Source organism: Mastigoproctus giganteus, chromosome 12, assembly GCF_048544385.1.
Source record: "Mastigoproctus giganteus isolate SK-2022 chromosome 12, ASM4854438v1, whole genome shotgun sequence".
Lineage (NCBI taxonomy): Eukaryota > Metazoa > Arthropoda > Arachnida > Uropygi > Thelyphonidae > Mastigoproctus > Mastigoproctus giganteus.
Window position 1 is genome coordinate 130,505,336 of NC_143586.1, and position 19,663 is coordinate 130,524,998.

General features: G+C 35.5%; 1 protein-coding gene across 2 annotated transcripts in view; it reads left to right on the plus strand.

Moving 5' to 3' along the window:
- The window catches only part of LOC150077428 (choline/ethanolaminephosphotransferase 1-like), a 188,617-nt gene that overhangs the window by 89,955 nt on the left and 78,999 nt on the right, over nucleotides 1–19,663 (plus strand). For both annotated transcript variants that reach the window (XM_090386011.1, XM_090386010.1), the window contains exons 4-6: nucleotides 1,170–1,314; nucleotides 11,480–11,621; nucleotides 13,321–13,405. In XM_090386011.1, coding sequence (XP_090242137.1) covers nucleotides 1,170–1,314; nucleotides 11,480–11,621; nucleotides 13,321–13,405 — 372 coding nt within the window. The remainder of the gene's footprint in view (nucleotides 1–1,169; nucleotides 1,315–11,479; nucleotides 11,622–13,320; nucleotides 13,406–19,663) is intronic.

Sequence of the window (19,663 nt, forward strand, 5' to 3'; positions counted from 1 at the left end):
CTTTTAAAATTGGAGAAATTGTGATTGTCTTAGTTTGTTTTTTTTTTTTAGCTGATGGAAACTAAGCTTGATTTCTTTCACTGTTTGGTCTGACTAATGCTAATTAGTCAGACCAAATATGGTACTCTGTACAGCTGCAGTCATTATCAATGAAATTACTAATAACTTTCCTCCTAAGGTGGAAGGTTATCAGTGGTAAACTGGAACTTAAAATATAAACAATGAGTAAATGATTTCCTTTGGATTTAGAAATTCTTTTATGATTAATCCTTTGTTAATGCAGAATTATGCATTTAATGAAAGATTAAATCAGTACTAAGTCCATTCATAAAAACATCATGCAACTTTTCCCACTGGCTATATATACTGCCACTGCACAGAAATATATTTTATTGCCATGAACCCATACTCTTTTGTGAAGGGCGTTATTGCAAAGCAATAACAATTTTAGCTAAAGCTTCTGCAGGATTGCATACTGAGTTTTTGCTTATGGATTTTGTTGTCATTGTTAATTATATATTATTTTGGTTTTTTTCATTGGATGTGAAAACATCTAACTGCTCAGAACAGTTTTTCACAAAGTGGTGGATGTGTGGAAATTTCTTCCATCCAACAGATAGTTAATTGTTGGAATTATTTCTGTCTGGTGTTGTGGAAGTGGGTAGTCTGAATAAATTCAAGGGAGAACTAGACAAACTATTAGAGAGGATGAAATATTATGCCACTGTTTTATATTAATCCCACGGGTAATGTGGGATTAATAATCTTGCTTGCTTTTTTGCATTATTTGCCACTACTAATACTAAGTGACCCTGGGGGAGGAATTCTCTTTTTCACTATAATAAATTTATTCTACAATAAAATTATAATATATAATAGATATATTACATTCTTTGCTTTTTTTTTTTTATTTTCTGTTTTTTTCACTTTCCAGACAGTTTTCTTGTGTACAATAGTTTCTTTGTAATTAATATTTGAAACATTTAGCTTTTCAGATCATTCAATTCCTTTCAAATAAATTTTCAAATTTTATTTAAATAATATAGAAAGACATAAAAGTAATGAAATAAAGTATTAAAAAATTTATAAGTAATGTCAAATTTTTTTACTTGACTCTGTCTAATTTCATTAATATTCATCTAAAACAGTTTACTTTTTTACAATTTTAGGCACCATCATGGACTTTCTTCTTATGTGCTGTTGGATTGTTTCTTTACCAGACATTAGATGCTCTAGATGGAAAGCAAGCTATTAAAGTACAAAATACACAAATTGAAGAGGTATATGATCATGGTTGTGATGCCATTTCCACAGGTTTGCATTTATTTCTAAATAATAGTTTTTATTTATTTTCTTATCATCCTTATTAAGAATTAATTGCAGAGGAGCTAACAGGCATTATAATAAACGTAGCAATAATCATCTTTAAATAACAGTACACATAAATGTGTTGTGTGTATATATTGTGTATGTATTGTGTATTGTGTGTATAGTAATATGGAAGAAATTATATGCCAAATGTTTTGTAGCCTCCCCCCCCCAGCATTAGTGACTTAATACAAACAAAGAAATTTACTTATGTTGTTAGAATAATCTCCAAAAAAACAAGTGAACAAAGTTTGTCTTTATTTATTTAGATATATGATATATAATAATATATCTGTTAGTAAAATAATAAGAGGAGTTTACCTCAATATAGTACGTAGAACACTTCCATATGATACCCTCCAGAAATTAAAATGGAAAAACCGAAAAAATCGACAACTTACTGGTACATTAGAGTAAAATATAAATAATTAAATAATCAATTTAACACAATTCAAATCAATTTAAAACAATTAAAAATCAAATTAATGCAATTAAAAGAATCTAACGAAAATATTCAAAACAATTTTCCTTCCTGAAGCTGACAACGCTTCAAGAAGGAAAATATTTAAATATTTAAAATATTTTCATTCCTGTGATCACGACACACGGTTGAAAAGCATCGTCAGCTTCAGGAAGGAAAATCGTTTTGAATATTTTCGTTAGATTCTTTTAATTGCATTAATTTGATTTTTAATTGTTTTAAATTGGTTATTTAATTATTTATATTTTACTCTAATGTACCGGTAAGTTGTCGATTTTTTTCGGTTTTTCCGTTTTAATTTCTGGAGGGTATCATACGGAAGTGTTCTCCATACTATATTGAGGTAAACTCCTCTTATTATTTTACTAATATTATTATCAACGTAGAACATATTGAGTAATACAGCTCTGATTCATACTATCTAATAATATATCTGAAAAATATTACTGGAAAAATGTGCACCTTCAGTTATTTTTTATAATCTTAAAATATTATAATAATTATAATCTTATTGTATATTCACCCATACAATAAGTTTATTATTGTATGTGTGGATTTGTAGTCTTTTACAAATTGTGTATTGTAAAATCATTATTTATTAACTGGTGGGAAATAACCATGACAATAAGCTGAGAAAAACGATCAGAATTTTTAGAGATTAATTGATATAATTTGCTTTGGCACCTCCTAGATGCAACCTTAACATCAGTTTAGTCTTGTTTGTTCAGTGTTAGAAAAGGGACGCTCAGTTTAAATAGATATGAAAAGTTTATGTTTATATTAGTGTTATATAGTTAGACATCATTATCATATAAAGTTATTAGAGGAGTCCCTCAGGGTTCAGTGTTGGGTTCATTGTTGTTTTCTGTATTTATAAATGATATTGATGATGGTATATCAAGCTTAATTTCCAAGTTTGCAGGCAATACAGAGGTTGGCAAGGTTGTTAAGGACACTACTGACGCTATGCTGCTGCAACAGGATCTGGAAAGGTTGGGCAGATGGGCTCAGAGGTGGTAAATGAAGTTTAACATTGACAAATGTAAAGTACTACACACGGGGAAACAGTAATCCCAGAGCAACTTATCAACTCTGTGGTACTACACTTACAGTGGTAGAGAATGAAAAGGACCTGGGGGTAATTGTGCAGGCAGATATGAAGTTTTCTGAGCAGTGCAGACGGGCTGCAAGAGTAGCTCATGGTGTCTTGTCAATGATATACAGGAATTTTTCTAGCAGGGATAATGAGGTGATTATTCCCTTGTATAAGGCAATGGTCAGGCCACACCTTGAGTACTGTATACAGGTCTGGAGGCCTCATTTCAAGAGTGATGTAGAGCTGCTGGAACGAGTACAGAGAAGGGCAACAAGATTAGTGAATGGAACCAGGGTTGCTCTTACAAAGAAAGGCTTAAGGTTTGCAAATTACAGTGTCTGGAGACTAGGCACCGGTGAGGTGATCTGATAGAGGTGTATAAAGCCTTGAATGGTTTGAACATGCTCAGTGCTGATGGAATTGTTCCTCTTGCTCAGAATAATCACCTGAGAGGGCATAAATTCAAATTGAGGAAAGACAGATGTAGGATAGATGTGCGGAAACTTGCCTTCAGCCAGATGGTAGTTGGTTGGTGGAACAGACTTCCATCCCTTGTTGTGGAAGTTGATAGTCTAAATAAATAAGGCTCAGCTTTTTTTTTTTTTTTTTTTTTTTTTTGGCTGATGCTGCATAGCATAAGCTTTCTTTCTTACATCATATGCCTCTACTAATGCTAATTTTTGTTTGGGCTCAAGGTGCTGAATAAGCTGTACTTTGAACATGTGCATAAATATGGACATATGTAATTGATAATTAAACTGGCAATATGATTTATCTCCACTGATCTATCAGCATTTTGCAGTCAATTTTTGTGTGTAGATTTTGAAAATTATTCTTAAAATTTCACATCTCTTCACAATTTCTATATACTGGTTTTTGTGTTTACACATAATATGTATATCTTACTATAATTTAGGGAAACAGTTATGCCACTTGTATTGCCTGCAAATAATATATATGCATGTGCTCATATATGGCAGTAATGTTGGGAAGAGGGAACATTTTTAAACTTGTGTGTCTGTCTCCCACCTCTAAGTAATGGAAAGACAGTTGTGGTGCGAGTACATATGTGTACAGTTCATCTGCATATCTATTTCATATTGTTTGTTTCTTCTGTGTTTTGCTTATCATTGTGTTGTTAATTTTTAAGCAGAAAAAAGAAGTGTCTGAATCACCCTGATAATGTCTGCTATATGAGTGGATGGTTGACAGCAAAAACCCAGAAACTTCTTAGGTCAACTGCTTTCAAGATGGTTGCTGAACAATAAGAGGTTTAATCTCACAAAATGCTGGACTGAAAGAGTTCTGTGATTTAATGACCACTACAGATTAGAACAGTCTAGTAGACCAGTTTTGTGTAGTTTAACAGTTAATGCGGGGAGAATGGCATTATATATGTGTGGATTATTAGATATTGTATATACAGTCATCAGTGGTGCTCCCTGTTAATTGGACTCATTTTTTGCATAAAATTTTGTTGATTTCAGTATCTTTCTGTTTTAAATTTCTGGTAAAGTCACTGTTTGTGTTGTTCTGATCAAGCAGGTGATTAAGATTTTTTTCTTATTGAGTACTCAAGCAATTTGTAAGGCCTTGTAAATTGATATTGAGAAGAAATTTTGGAAGGAAGTATCTCAGGGCATATCAGTACTCATGTATAATTAATATTTTTCATTAATTTTCATTAATATTGCGTTTTATAAATTTAACATCAATAAAGGAAGTAGATTGCACAGTACTTGCATAATGCTATAGTTCTAATGCAAAAAGTAATTCTGACCTCGTAAACTTAGGTTTCACTAGACTTTTTTGATACTGTTTCGTATGAAAGACTGCTATACAAAATGGTGCAGTGTGGCATTAGCAACAAATTACTGCTAGGGATGAATGGATGGTTGAATGGATGGAGAGAGTAGTTTTTAATGGCCATTTCTCTTCATGGACTAATATTATTAGTGGAGTTCTTCACAGTTTGGTGTTGGACCATTTACTGTTTTCAGTATTTTTTTAACAGTATTGAGGAACTCATATCAAGGCCAATGTCTAAATGTTGCAATTATTCAAAGGTTGGCTAGGTGGTTAATGACAGGAATCAAAGTATGCTACTCCACAAGAATAAAATTAGTTGAAGTTTAATGTTGCTAAATGCAAGGGTACTATGTATGTCTAGACAGTAAATCCCAAAATTACATATAATTGGATGATACCACACTCAGCAGAGCTTGAAAATATCTAGGAGCAATTCTATAATCTGACATGTAATGATAATGAAGTCCTCTGAGCATTGCAGACAGGCTTCTAGAACAGCTTAAGGGATTCTATAAAATAGATGAATTTTTTTTTCAGCAGGAACAAAAGAGATTATCATATTATATAAGGTGGTGGTTAGGCTGCATCTTGAGTACTGCACATAGATTGTAAACCTCATTTTAGTAAGGATATGGATCTAATGGAAGAGATGCAGAGAAGAGCAACAAGATTATTCAGGGGCACAAAATGGTACTTTTACCAAGAAAGATAAATCATCTAAAGCAGGAAGAAAACAAAAAAAAAAAAAACAGACATCTCAAGGTCACTCATTTAGCTTCTTACTTTGTACTGACATCATTATGGAAGAAAAAACTGGATGATATTGAGGTGACTGTTCTATTTTTGTTTCTTCCTACCAGTGTTCTGTGAATTAACATTGGAAACTAGATACTTGCAAGAAGATGCAATGAAATGTTTTAAGGTTTTCAAATGAGAAGAATAAATCAAATGTTTATAGCAGCTGTAGAATCAGTCTCTGATGCTCATATTCTACAGTCTTATCTCAATTTCATCTCATATTAGCTCAGTGAAAACATTGTCTTTAAATACAAGTGTAAGCTATGTTGGTTTTTTCCCAGACATTGGCTTAAACCTTAATACTGTTAAATTATCACATTGATCAGAGTTTTTGATTGCTTCAAGGATCTTGGTGTTACCTTACATCAGCTTCTCGGTTTCATTAAATGCACTACCTCCGCTTTCAATAGTGAGGCTGCTATTGTGGCCCTTTTCAAGCAACTAACTCTTACCTGTCACTGACTGTTGTGCCATTATTTGGTCTCTATCCCAGAAATACCTTTTGGACTTACTCAGAGGATTCAAATCAAATTTGTTTCCTTTGTTTCAAGAAACACAAGTTCCAATGCAGAGATTACAACACTATGCAACCAGTTTCATTTAATTCCTCTTAATTTACGACATAAATTATAAACAAGACTGAATTTTAATTCACAATTTTTTGACCCTCCTGTTCCTAAAACACATTTATCAGCACATTCCTTGAGAAAATTCCCATTATCAATACACATTATCCTCGCATCTTGTTAGAATGAATCATTCAGCTATGAATCCAGTATTTCACAATGTGAAACTAGCTAATCTTCACAGGACTGATATTTTTGTTTCAAAAATTTGTTCAGGAAGCTGACTATGTTAAAATAACTTTTTTTTTTTTTTTTTTTTTTTTTTTTTTTTAACCTTAACCAAGGGTATTTATCCTCTCAGTCTTTAGGTTATTATTCATATGTCACTACATGATGTTCAGAGCTGTAAATAGTTTCATATTATTGATTATTGTACTTTCATGTTAATCCTTATTTTGTATTCTTCATTCAAATAAATAAACTCTTTACTTTTTCTTATATGACATATGAAAATGGGAACAAATTTAATTTGTAAAAAGATAGTTGTAAGATGGATGTGTGAATCAGCCAGAGAGAAAGAGAGAGAGGGAAAGAGCCAAATTGATTATTAGAATAGACCTCTATCTGGTGTTGTGGAAGTGGGTAGTTTGAATAAATTTAAAGGAATAGACAAATTATTAGAAAATAAAGGCAAATGAAGTTAGTATTGTGTTTGCATGTTGCTGATACTGTATAAGCTTGCTTCCTTAGATAATTTTGCCACTAATAATATAATTTTATTAACTAAAATTATGCCTCAGACTACAGCAGGATTCTCAGAGCAGGATGTCTTGACTCAGGAGGGAAGGGATTCCTGAAGGCAGTTCTGCAAATTACAGCCAGCAGGATGTTATGCTGATCAGATTAGACAAAAAGCATAAGAGAATGTGAAATGGATGTATGTATAAGAGAACCATACTGTTATTATGGCATAGGCATAGCTGTCAGATGTTAATCTTAGTCATATAATCAATATGTGATGACTAAGATTAATTCACCATGCACTACATTTGCTATATGTATAAATATTATGCCACTGTTTTGTATTATGTTATTTCCTTATATGTCAATACAGTTAGGAAATAAAATGTTATGTACATTACATGGAGGAGGCTCTGGACACATGGCTCCGACGAATATTATAATAGCTTCAGATGCAAATGCTAAGTTGGAAATGTAGTATGTTAGAGAAACCAATAATAAATGAGAGTTAATGGAGGAATTTATTGGTACCTATCAGTTATATATTTTAAATCAATCTGATAGTTATTATGTTTGTAATGTTCATTAGGAATTGAATATCAATCTTCCTCTGGCATCTTCTTCTATAGTTAATGGAGTTAGAAAGTGGAGAGTGTGAAATTCATCAGCCACTAGTGACCATCACTGTATAATTTTTAACATAAAAATTGGTGGGTCTACAGTGTATAGTGACTTGATTTATACTCTGTCAAAACAGAAAACTAGGATACATTTGACCATTATATTGTGCAGTATTTTACTGAGGACGAAACGTTCCACTTTGAGGGACTGAATCCAAATATGGTTGACTGAAATTCTGTTTTGATGATAATGTTTTAATAAATGCTTGTACATATTCTACGAAAAGAAATTGGGAACAATTTTGTGCCCATGGCTCCTCAACCTATAGCTGGGAATCTGTGTAGAACTCTAAACAGAGGTCAGATGTATATTCCTTTTTAACATTGTGGAATGTGAAATGTAATCATTTGTATTCATCATCATCATCATCAGCCATTTTCAATCCACTGCAGGATGAAGGCCTCTCCAGCAACTTTCCAGTTCCTTCTGTTTTGAGCACTGGCCAACCATTTACTACCCAAAAACTCATGAATTTCATCTATCCATCTCCAACTTTGTCTTCCAGGTTTTCTTCTAGCTCCTCTTGGATACCATTCTGTTATTTTCTTAGTCCATCTGTCATCATGTCTTCGAGCTATGTGTCCTGCCCAAGACCATTTTAGTTCTTTAGTTTTGATAAGAATGTCCTTTACTTGAGTTTGCTGCCTAATCCATGTGTTTCTCTTCTTATCTAACAGTCTGATTCCCAATATAATTCATTCCAGTCTTCGCTGTGTAGTTCTCACTTCTCTTCCATTCTTTTGGTGAGTGCCCAAGTTTCACTTCCATAAGTCATGGTGGGGAGTATACATTGATTCATTATTTTACGTTTCAGACAAACTGGGATATTGCTCTTCAGTATGTGACTATATTTCCTGAATGCTATCCATCCAAAATTTATTCTTCTCTTGACTTCCAGCCATTTATCATTATTACAGCTAATAACTTGTCCCAGATAAGTATATGACTCCACCTTTTCAATTACTGCTCCTTCAATCATTATTTCCCTTTCCGTGGCATACTTGTTCATCATTACTTTTGTTTTAGCCATATTCATCTTTAGTCCAAAATCCTTACTAACTGTGCATAACTGATTAAGATTTTCCTCTAATTCTTTGGGATCGTAAATGGTTTAGGTACTCTCCGTTCACATTGACTCCTTTCTGCGACCAGTCTAATCTTCTGAAAGCTTCCTCAAGGGCAGCAGTAAACAGCTTCGGAGATATTGTGTCTCCTTGTCGAACTCCTCTCCCGATTTTAAATTTGCTACTGTCTTTGTCTAGTCTAATAAAGGAGGTAGCACTCTCATATATTTTCTTCAAAATCATAATATATGGGGTATCTATGCCTTGTCTTTCCAGTGCCCGAAACATTGCCTTATGCTGTATGGAGTCAAATGCCTTTTCATAATCCACAAATGACAGGCATAATGGTGTTTTATATTCATTTGCTTTCTCCATTAGCTGTGATATTACATGAAGGTGATCCATAGTTGAGAATCCTGTCCTAAAGCCAGCTTGCTCTTTCGGTTGATTCTCATCAAGTATTCTTTCTAATCTGTTAGTAATGACCCTTGTGAACAAATTGTAGATGTGGGATAACAAGCTAATTGGTCTATAATTTCCAATTTCTGATTTATCTCCTTTCTTATGCAGCAAAACTATGATTGCATTATTCCACTGCTTAGGCGTCACACCTTTTCTAATGCACTTTGTGAAGAGCCTTGCCAGTTTTTGTGTTATGTCTCTTCCTCCCAATTTTAACAACTCTACAGTAACTTCATCTTCCCCCAGGGCTTTCCGATTCTTCATTTTCTTCAATGCATGTTCTACCTCATCAGGAAGAATATCGGGTATGTCGTATGTGTTGCTACTTTGCAATCCATCTTCCCCACTGCTGGTATCATTCCCTCGCTCCTTGTATAATTCTCTATAGTAGTCTTCTGCTATTTGAATTATGCTTTCTCTGCTGTTTATAAGTACACCATCGCTATTCTTCAGTTTCAGTATCATTTGTCTCTGTATTACTGCTCATGGCTGCTGATTTAAATCCTTTGTTTTCCCTTAATGCTTGTTCTACTTTTCTTGTGTTAAATCTTCTTATGTCCTCTCTGAGTCTCTTTCTAATGGCTTTGCATAACTCAGTATACTCAATTTTCTCCCTGTCAGTGTTTTTCTTGCTCTTCATTTGTCGTCTTCGGTTCATCATGACAAGTGTTTCTTGACTAATTTTTTCTTCTTTGGATTTCTGTTTCCCTATAGGTTTCTTGGGCTTTATCACTTTCAGAAAGTTGTAATATTCCTCGTTGATATCTTGGTCCTGAGCAGTCTGCAGAAGCTCAAACTTGTTTTTAAGTTCCAGTACATACTGCTTTTTCTCCTCCTCTGTTATCTCAAAGACCTTTGTATTATTTACTCGAGTCAGTTTTTTTCTTTCCTACATCTATATCAAGTGTACATCTTACCATTCTGTGATCACTTCCAACATTTACCTTATTCAGGACGGTAACATCATTCACAATATATCTTCTGTTAGTGAGGATGAAGTCGATTTCATTAGTTGTTAATCCATTTGGACTCTTCCATGTCCACTTTCTGTTCACCCTTTTCTTGAAAAAAGTGTTCATTACTGACAGTCCTTGAGATTCTGCAAATTCCAGAAGTCTTTCACTTCTTATTTCTTTCACCAATTCCAAAATTTCCTATAGTTCCTCTTTCTGCGCTGTTTTGCCTTTTTCCAACCTTAGCATTGAAGTCCCCCAAATAATAGTGTAGTGGGTTTTCTGCTCAGCTAGAAGACTCTCAATTTCAGTGTACATTTCTTCAACCTCTTCATCATCATGGCTCGATGTTGGTGCATAAATCATTATAATCTTTAGCTTGTACCTCTTAGAAATCTTGAGTATTAGCCTTGACACCCTTGGTGATGTACTTTTGAATTCCAAAATGTTGTTTTTAAAATCTTTATGGACCAGAAACCCAACTCCACCTTCACTCCTTTCACTGTTTCCATTGGTGTACAGCAGATTTCCACTTGATAAACTTATAAGTGATTCATTTCTTCTTCTTGTTTCAGCCAAACCGATGATATTCCAATTCACATTTTCTAATTCCTTTTCCAGCTCTAATATCCTGTCTTCACCGATGAGTGATCTTACATTATAACAGGCCAAGTTCAGTTTCCGTGCATGGCAGGCTGGTCGTACCCAGAGATTCTTAGCACCCTCTGCTTCCACTCTGATCCTCTCGCTGCCGTAAGAGGGAGAGTGAAAGCTGCTGGGGAGTGAGGGCCATTTGTATTGTTGTGCTCTCATGCTGGAGGGTTTGGTCTTTTCCTCTTCACGCTGACTAGGCGTCTTGAAGAGAACCACTCTACACGTTCGTTGCCACCTAAGTGACATAACAGGGCTTACCAATGAGAAGGTGTGCATGAGTGGATTTTAGGGAGGCAGGCCAACCGGACTTCTCCTAAATCTTCTGTAATAGAGAGATATTGGATCCATCAGTGTTTTAGGCTGAGTGTCTGATAACACACAAGATACCTGTTCCCCTCTAAGCCCCATTTCTATTACATACAAGTAACTGCAAAGCCCTGCTCTCATTCATGTAACATAACTAAGTTTTATCTGACAGCGAAAAATTTTGGATAATGAATTAAACATTGTGAATATTGATCAGTTATGAAACTGTAGTCCTCTTTAACCATGGTAGCAACCTCTTAACTTTGAAAAATCAGTGATTTTATAACTTTATCATATTTTCATTACAATTAGATCTTAATGAAAGGTTTATTTAATCTTAAAAAATTTTGTTATTTTATTGTAAGAATTAAAAAAATTAAAGATACACATTATCTATTACAAGTCACAAATCTTCATTTCGATATTACTTCTTATTCTGTGTAATATCAAAACATCTAAAAGTAGTAGATTTTTAACATTTTTTTAATTTATTATTGCAGTTTTTGTAATTTCTGCTGTGTCTGTTGCCCTCCAACTTGGGAATTGCCCATTGCTTATGTTTGTGATGTTTCTGGCTTCAATGGTAGCATTTTTTTCAACACACTGGCAGGACCATGTTACACATGTTATGGTGTTTGGCAGGTAAGGATCCTCTACTTTATTGGTCTAAATTGTTTATAAAAAATCTCCAAGTGATTCATTTTGAATTTTTAAAACTTACTTATTAGAAGGTGAAATGGTTTCTGAAAATTTTGTTTTTTATATGATTGAAGATTTCAGTGAAGGGAAACACATTTCACCATAATAGTGTAAAAACCGACACAGTTGCAGTTATCGGTATTATCGCAAATGCAGTAAGATTGAGTTTACTACCCGTTTATAATTAGATGCACTAACAGAAAAGCCCAATAAACTGAAAAGTGCAAATTGTTTTTATTGTTTTGTGGTCTTGACCTCCAGAAACCAGCTTTAGAAAAAATTGATTCAAATTTCAAAATTGAAAAAAAAATTGAAAAATTTTGAAATTTGAATCACCCGCATTCAAAATTGATTCTTATAATGGGAACGTATGATAACGATGAAAGGGAAGTTCAATTTCCATTATAAATATGGCCTTTTCGAGAGATAAATAGCTTAGTAATATAGCAAAATTTTCAACTTCCAAGGACTTGGAATGAATTACAAAAAAAGAATAAATAAATAAAACAATGTGTTATTGGGTTCACATTACGATATTGTCACGATACCTCCACTTATTCCTATGGGATGCAAAATATGTTTCCATGATTTTTTTAAGTTTGCACTGGCCAGCAAAAACTTACGTAAAGCTGAATTTCCGTAAGTCGGGGAGTTCCTGTACGTATATTATAATAGAAAACTAACTAAAAAAAAAAAAAAAATTGAATTAACTTGCATGGAACATAACAGAAAGTTAATTTTATATTGATATATTAAAAGGGCCATTCCAAAAATAATGACTCCAGATTTTTTTCACATTCATGTAATGTTGCATAAAAAAACATAATAAGGTAATGAAAATTTAAATGTTACTGCCAATATCCTGCAGGTTCAGCACTGTGTGCAAGGTGGCAAGACTACATTAGTCTGTGGAAATGGAGGATGACATTGACATGCATATGAAGCAATAGTGTGTTATTGAGTTCCTGAATGTGAATGTGTCAGTTAATGTGAGTACAATTTGGCAGTGGGTTAGGAATGCCAGTGATGGTGGGTGGTGGTTTGAAGAGCACACCAAGATCAGTCCGTCCTCACACTGCAGCAACAGCAGAAAATGAAGAGAGAAGATAAACTGATTTGAGACAGCTGATGCATTAGAACCCAAGTAACACATGCAACAATGATTCAGACTATGATGCATTCAAAATAATTCTAGACAATACAGAATGCAGGAAATTGTGTGCCAAGTGAGTTCCATAAATGCTAGTGCTAGATCACAAGGAGCAGAGAGAATGATCAACAGGATCAGACAGAAAGACGGATGGCTGTCATCAGCAACACTTCACCTATGACAGTGCTCTCATTTTGGCTATCAAAAAAGTGGTTCTTAGAGGCTAACAGCAACTTTTTCAAAAGGAAGATGTAGGCTGTGATTCAGTGGAGAAAATGTATACAAAGTGGCAGTAAATTATATGGAAAAATAAAGTAGTTACAGACTTGAAGTACTTAGCACACAGTTTAAATTGGTATACCTACAGTAGTATCCAAGAAAAAAAATTTGGAGGCATTACTTTTTGAAAAGCCCTCATAAAAAAATTCCCTTAATGTAAAAAGATTACCATCCCATAAAATTTTTACTTAAAAAAAATATATTATTTTTCAGAGTTGATGTCTCAGAAGCACAGTTTATCATGATGTTAGTTCATTTTCTTACAGCAGTGTTTGACCAGCATTTCTGGAGGACAGATGTAAGATTAAGATTGTTTTGATAAGTATTTTTTTAATTGTCTTCTGTTTACATAAAAATACTAGATATGAGTGGTGTCCAGAAACTAAGATACATCAGAGTAAGATGTCAACCAAGATATGATAATCTGTATAAAGTATATGCATATCACCCAAGTTTGAGCATTTTCCATACAGATGGACTGGTACATGGTTACATAGATACTAGATGCAAAGAAACTGTGGTTGAAACACCACTGCCAGTTCATCTTCATCATTTGCAAAATTCTTCTGTAATGCTGTTTCACTGACCCAAAGAGGTGATAGTCTGAGAGGACCTGGCTGAATTTATGTATTCAGAGCCCCAAGATCTCCCACTAATACTGCTTTAATCAATGTTGGGTCTACATGGCTGTGTATAGCATCCCATTATTATGGAGCAAGATTACACATTTTTGCAGCAGCAATCCTAGTGTCCTTCAACAGATCACATCCTTAAGTTTATCCACAGAAATGCCATTACGGCCAGGATTAATTGTCTTTCTTTTCAAAAGAAAATCTGCAAGCAGCTACCTGTATTCCAAAACACTGTGCCCACAATTTTTTTACATATATCACTCCTGAAGCAGAAGTAATCAAGGCCTTGGAAAGCTTCAGGTTGAATGTGGTCTTGCTTGAAAATATAATACAGCTGAAACTCTAAAATCCAGCAATTTATTTTCCATCCATTTTAAGAAAATGGGCATATCAGTCAAATTTATTTATGGATTGGCTATTTGCCAAAGCAGATTGCATAAAGTGCGGATATCATCTCAGAGCTCTAATAACTTGGAAAGATAATTTATGTAGTCTAATTGCTATTCATGAACAACAGAAGTTTTACAAAGGCTGATCGATAAATAATGATCATAATTTTTTTTCTTTCACAAGATACATTTATTAATCATCCATATTTTGTTGGTCCTTTTCAAAGTACCTTTTGAAAAGGATCCCCATTTGATGAACTGCACTTACTCTAGCATTCTTCCATTCTTCAAAAGCATTAGCAGAGGCATATTATGCAAGAGCGCAAGCTTATGCAGCATCAGCCAAAAAAAAAAAAAAAAACAGCTCCCATTTCACCCCTCTGTTCATTCCAAATACCTGTCCAGCTCAGCCTTAAATTTATTTAGGCTATAAACTTCCACAACAAAAGATGATGGAAGTCTGTTCCACCAATCAACTACCCGCTGGCTAAAAGCAAACTTCCGCACATCTATCCTACAACTGTCTTTCCTCAATTAGAATTTATGCCCTCTCAGGTGATTATTCTGAGCAAGAGGAAGAATCCCATCAGCATTGAGCATGCTCAAACCATTCAAGACTTTCTACACCTCAATCAGAGGCGCCTCCGTAGCCAGGTGGGAAGGAGCAGCAGTGCGTAGCACACGCTTCTTGATTAGACCGGGGTTCGAGCCCGTCACCACCAAATACGGAGGATGCGGAAAGGTCAGGGAATGACCACCGCATATCTTGGAGCAAATGGCCTTAGTTGCTGATGCTCCTGAAAACCAAATAACAATAACCTCAATCAGATCACCTCGCAGGTGCCTAGTCTCCAGACACTGTAATCTGCAAAACTTAAGCCTTTCTTCATAAGAGCAACCCTTCATTCCATTCACTAATCTTGTTGCCCTTCTCTGTAGTCGTTCCAACAGCTCTACATTCATTCTTAAAACAAAGCCTCCAGACCTGTATACACTACTCAAGGTGTGGCCTGACCATTGCCTTATACAAGGAGATAATCACCTCCTTATCCCTGCTAGAAAAATTCCTGTAAATCATTGACAAGACACCATGAGCTACTCTTGCAGACCATCTGCACTGCTCAGAAAACTTCATATCTGCCTGCACAATTACCTCCAGGTCCTTTTCATTCTCTACCACTGTCAGTGTAGTACCACAGAGTTGATGCATTACTTGGGATTAATGCTTCCCATATGTAGTACTTCACATTTGTCAATGTTAAACTTCATTTGTCACCTCTCAGCCCATCTGTTCAACTTTTCTAGATCCTGTTGCAGCAGCATACTGTCATTAGTGTCCTTAACAACCCTGTCACCCGTAGTATCATCTGTAAACTTGGACATTAAGCTTGATATACCATCATCAGTATCATTTATAAATACAGAAAACAACAATGGACCCAACACTGAACCCTGAGGGACTCCACTAATAACATTAGTCCACGATGAGCAGTGTCCATTGATTACCACTCTCTGTCTTCTCCCACTCAACCATCCCTTTATCCATAGCAGCAATTTGCCTCCAATGCCACACTGCTCCAAATTGTGCAGCAGTCTTCCATGTGCAACAGTATCAAAAGCCTTTCCAAGATCCAAATATATGATATCAAAGTTATTCCCTGCATCCAAGTTCCTTTGTGACCACATCATAGTATCCAATCAAATTGGTCAGACAAGACTTCCCCTTAACAAACCCATACTGTGTACGAGCTATAGAATTCTTGTCTAGATGATCCTGCAGTGCTTCTTTAACCAGTGCCTCCATTAATTTTCTTGGAACAGAAATTAAACTAAAATGTCTATAATTACTTGTGTCAGCCTTTCATCCTCCTTTGTGAATTGGGGTCACATTTGCACATCTCCAGTCCATGGGTACCTTCCCCGAGTCCAAGGAAGCTCTCACAATTATGGCTAAGGGTTTGCTGCCTCCTTTAATATAACTGGATAGATCCTATCCAGTGGAAGCCATTTTTAAATGTGTTTCAGAATTGCCTCTGATGTCATTATGACTTCTGATTACAGGAAGCATTTTTCTTCCAGCTCTTACTTTAACTTTGGAAATAAAAAAATTTCAGGGTGCAAGTTCAGATGAGAAACACATTTGACATTAATGCTGGGTAAGCACTCGATGATAGTATGAGCAATGTGAGGGCTCTCATAGTCATGAGTGCTAACCAGCACAATGATAAAGCTGTCTCATCTGCCATTATCACCCTGTGCAGAACCTCACCACTTCAGTAACCATCTGTTGCAGCTCCTGACAAACCTTCATTCAAGCTTGCTGTAGCTCAGGTGTGAATAGCCTTAGAACCCAGTGTGTCATATGCAAATGGTCTTGGAAAATACCATGCATGCTTCCTACTGATATGCCCAATATCTCCCATTTGTCTTACTGGCATACATTGATCTGCTCTCACAATTACAGAAGCGTGTTTGTGGTTTCTGTGGTGACAGCTGTGGTTGGAGCTCCAGACTACCGATGTTTGTGATTGAATCATGTCCTTCTTTTAACTACCTGCAAGCTCTGCTATATTGAAGAATAGATTCACCAGAAGCCTCTTTTAACATTTCATATGTTTCAGCTGATGTGTTTTTGAGATGGAAACAGAATTCGAGAGCAGCATTCTATTCCTTGCATGTCACGGCCATTGTTATGTAAGTAGAACTGAACAGGCATAAACTGGACAGACCGCCAAGGTCCCACTGTGTGCATCAACTGTGCAGTTGCTATATGATGCAGCTTCATTTGGTCTTAAATTGTGCAGCTCAGCTAGAAATATCAATCAGTTTTATTATTATTAGCCATATGATGCAAGGAAGCCTGAGGCTTATGCTGCACCAGCCAAAAAAAAATTCCTGAGTTACCCTGAGAGAGAGAGGAGGAGGGGGGAGAGTCAGAAGTAGAAAGGAATCACCAAGAAAGAGAAGAATGATGATATCCAGCTCAGGATCCTGCGTTTGCCAAGCCCATACTCATCAGATGTGAGTCCCTGATGGTTGATAATGAAAAATTATGATCATTCTTTTTGGAACAACCCTCTTAATTGTTATTTGTAAAAAACATTGACGTAGTGACTTTCCATCTATTCATGTTTGCCCATATGCCACCTAAAAGAAAATTAACTAGCCCAATGGATTTGTAACCTTTAAAAAAAAACATATACACAGGTCCTTATCTATTGTGGGAAAGGTTATGCTGACAAAGATGCTTGACATTGGGACCTTCGTGAAAAAACTGTGCAACTTTTTTGCTCTTTTCCTTTTGCATTTCCTTCCAATAATGTGCCACAGTATGGGACATTATAGAAGGGGATAATTTTTATTGTACAGTCAATCCTCGTATAACACGTGTTTACATTACACGAATTCGATCATACACGATTTATAAATAGGGGAACGATATCTTATATAACACGAACCGAATTCGCTTATGCACGATTCGCCTTTGTGTTTACAAGAAATGGCAGTCGAACGCAGAATCACCCCAACCGAACGCAACACGATAGGAATGAAGAGAAGATTCTGAAAATGTATTTATGTTTCTTATATCAGTGAAGGGGAAACACATTTCACCATAATAACGTAAAAACCAACACAATTCCAGCTATCGGTATAATAGCAAATGCAATTAGATCGAGTTTACTACCAGTTTATAACAGATTCCACTAGCAGAGATGCAACTGGAAATTGTTTTTATTGTTTTATGGTAGTAACCCCTAGAAATGTGCTTTAGTAAAATGTGAGGTGTTAATAGTGTATCTCTGCCTTTACGGTGTTGTTTATTCAGTTGCTACACACACACAGCTTTGTTTATGTGTATCAAGCGTACCTCCTCGTTTTGTAATTTTGCTTTATTCCCTAAAAATGAGTAAAATACTTAAAAGGTGTGAAAAGGAAGCATCCTGGTGAAGACACTACAGATTCAGAGAGAAAAAGAAGAGCAATATCGATAAACAGAGGCGGACTGGGTCAAAAATTCTTACCCGGGAAAATTTATAGTGGCCTCATACTATGGTTTATGGCCAAAATCACACCGGCCTCCGGCCCACCGGGGTTTCCCCGGTAAGGCTTATGGTCAGTCTGCCTCTGTCGACAGAAAAAATATGAAATTGTGAAACGCTTTGAGCGAAATGAAAGACCATGTGATATTGCACATGCTACAGGCCTAAATGAGGCAATGCCGAGAATTACAAAGAATGCAGAGAAAATAAAAACAACTTTCATAGCAGGAACAACTCAAAGTGTAATTAAAATCCATTAAATTAAGGCACAAGAATTGGAGATGGAACCGCTGTCATCTGTTTGGATAGAAAATCAAACAAAAAACAGTTTGCTTATGATAGAAGCAAAAGTATTAGCAATATTTTATTACGTAATAGTCGTAATAAAATACGTAACTATTTTATTATGATTATTTATTGTGTTTGGTAATGTTTTGGTTACAAATGTGTGTTCAGTCTTGGGTGGTCGGCACCTAACCCTATTTTTCCCATAGGGCCTGTTGTTCATATTGCACAATTTTGCATTGCACAAGGGTTTCTAGGAACACAGCTATCGTGCTTTAAGAGATAACTATTGTGATACAAGTAAACACATCGGTTGTGTTAGGGTAGCTAAGAATAGAAACAGGTGCATGTATACTTGCGTGTACACCAATGCTAGGAGTTTAGTAAATAAATTTGATGAATTTGAGGTATTGCTCAAAACATCAAAGGCAGATATTGTTGGGATATCAGAGACGTGGTGTCACACAGATATAAGGAATGCAGAACTGGAATTTGGGGAGGAGGGGTTATGCTATTAGTTAAAAAACACATAAAATCCAAGGAAGTGAAGCCAGTCAACATTGATGGACAGGGCAGTGTCGAGTCAGTTTGGTGTGACATAAGCATAGGTAAATCAAAATTGAGAGTAGGAGTGTGCTATAGGCCTAATGACTCTGATGAGTATAATAAGATACTGTACAGGGAAATAGAATGGGCCAGTAAATCAGAGAGTCTTATAATGGGGGATTTTAATTTCCCAGATATTGACTGGAATTTGTGGGTTGGTCACTCACACACTAGCAGGGCTTTTGTGGATTTATTGGATGATTGTTTTCTACACCAGCATGTTCGGGAGGCAACTAGAGGGAGTAATACTCTTGATCTGATTATCAGTAGTGATTCTTCATGCATTAGGAATCTGCAGATAAAGGAACCACTGGGTGGCAGTGATCACAGTGTGCTGAAGTGGGATTTACTCAAGGAGGTAACTACCATCAGAGGTAAAGGGAAGGGTTTTTGCTTTCGTAAAGGCGACTATGATGGTCTGAGACAGTATTTAAATTCTATACAGTGGGACCAACTGATGATGTTACCAATAGTAAATGCAAAATGGGAAGCATTCAAGGAACTAATCTTGGAAGCTACGAGGCTTTACATACCAACCAAGAAATATTGTTCAAGGTTCAGGCCTAAATGGTTGTCAGATGAACTAATGAGACATATGGCAGAG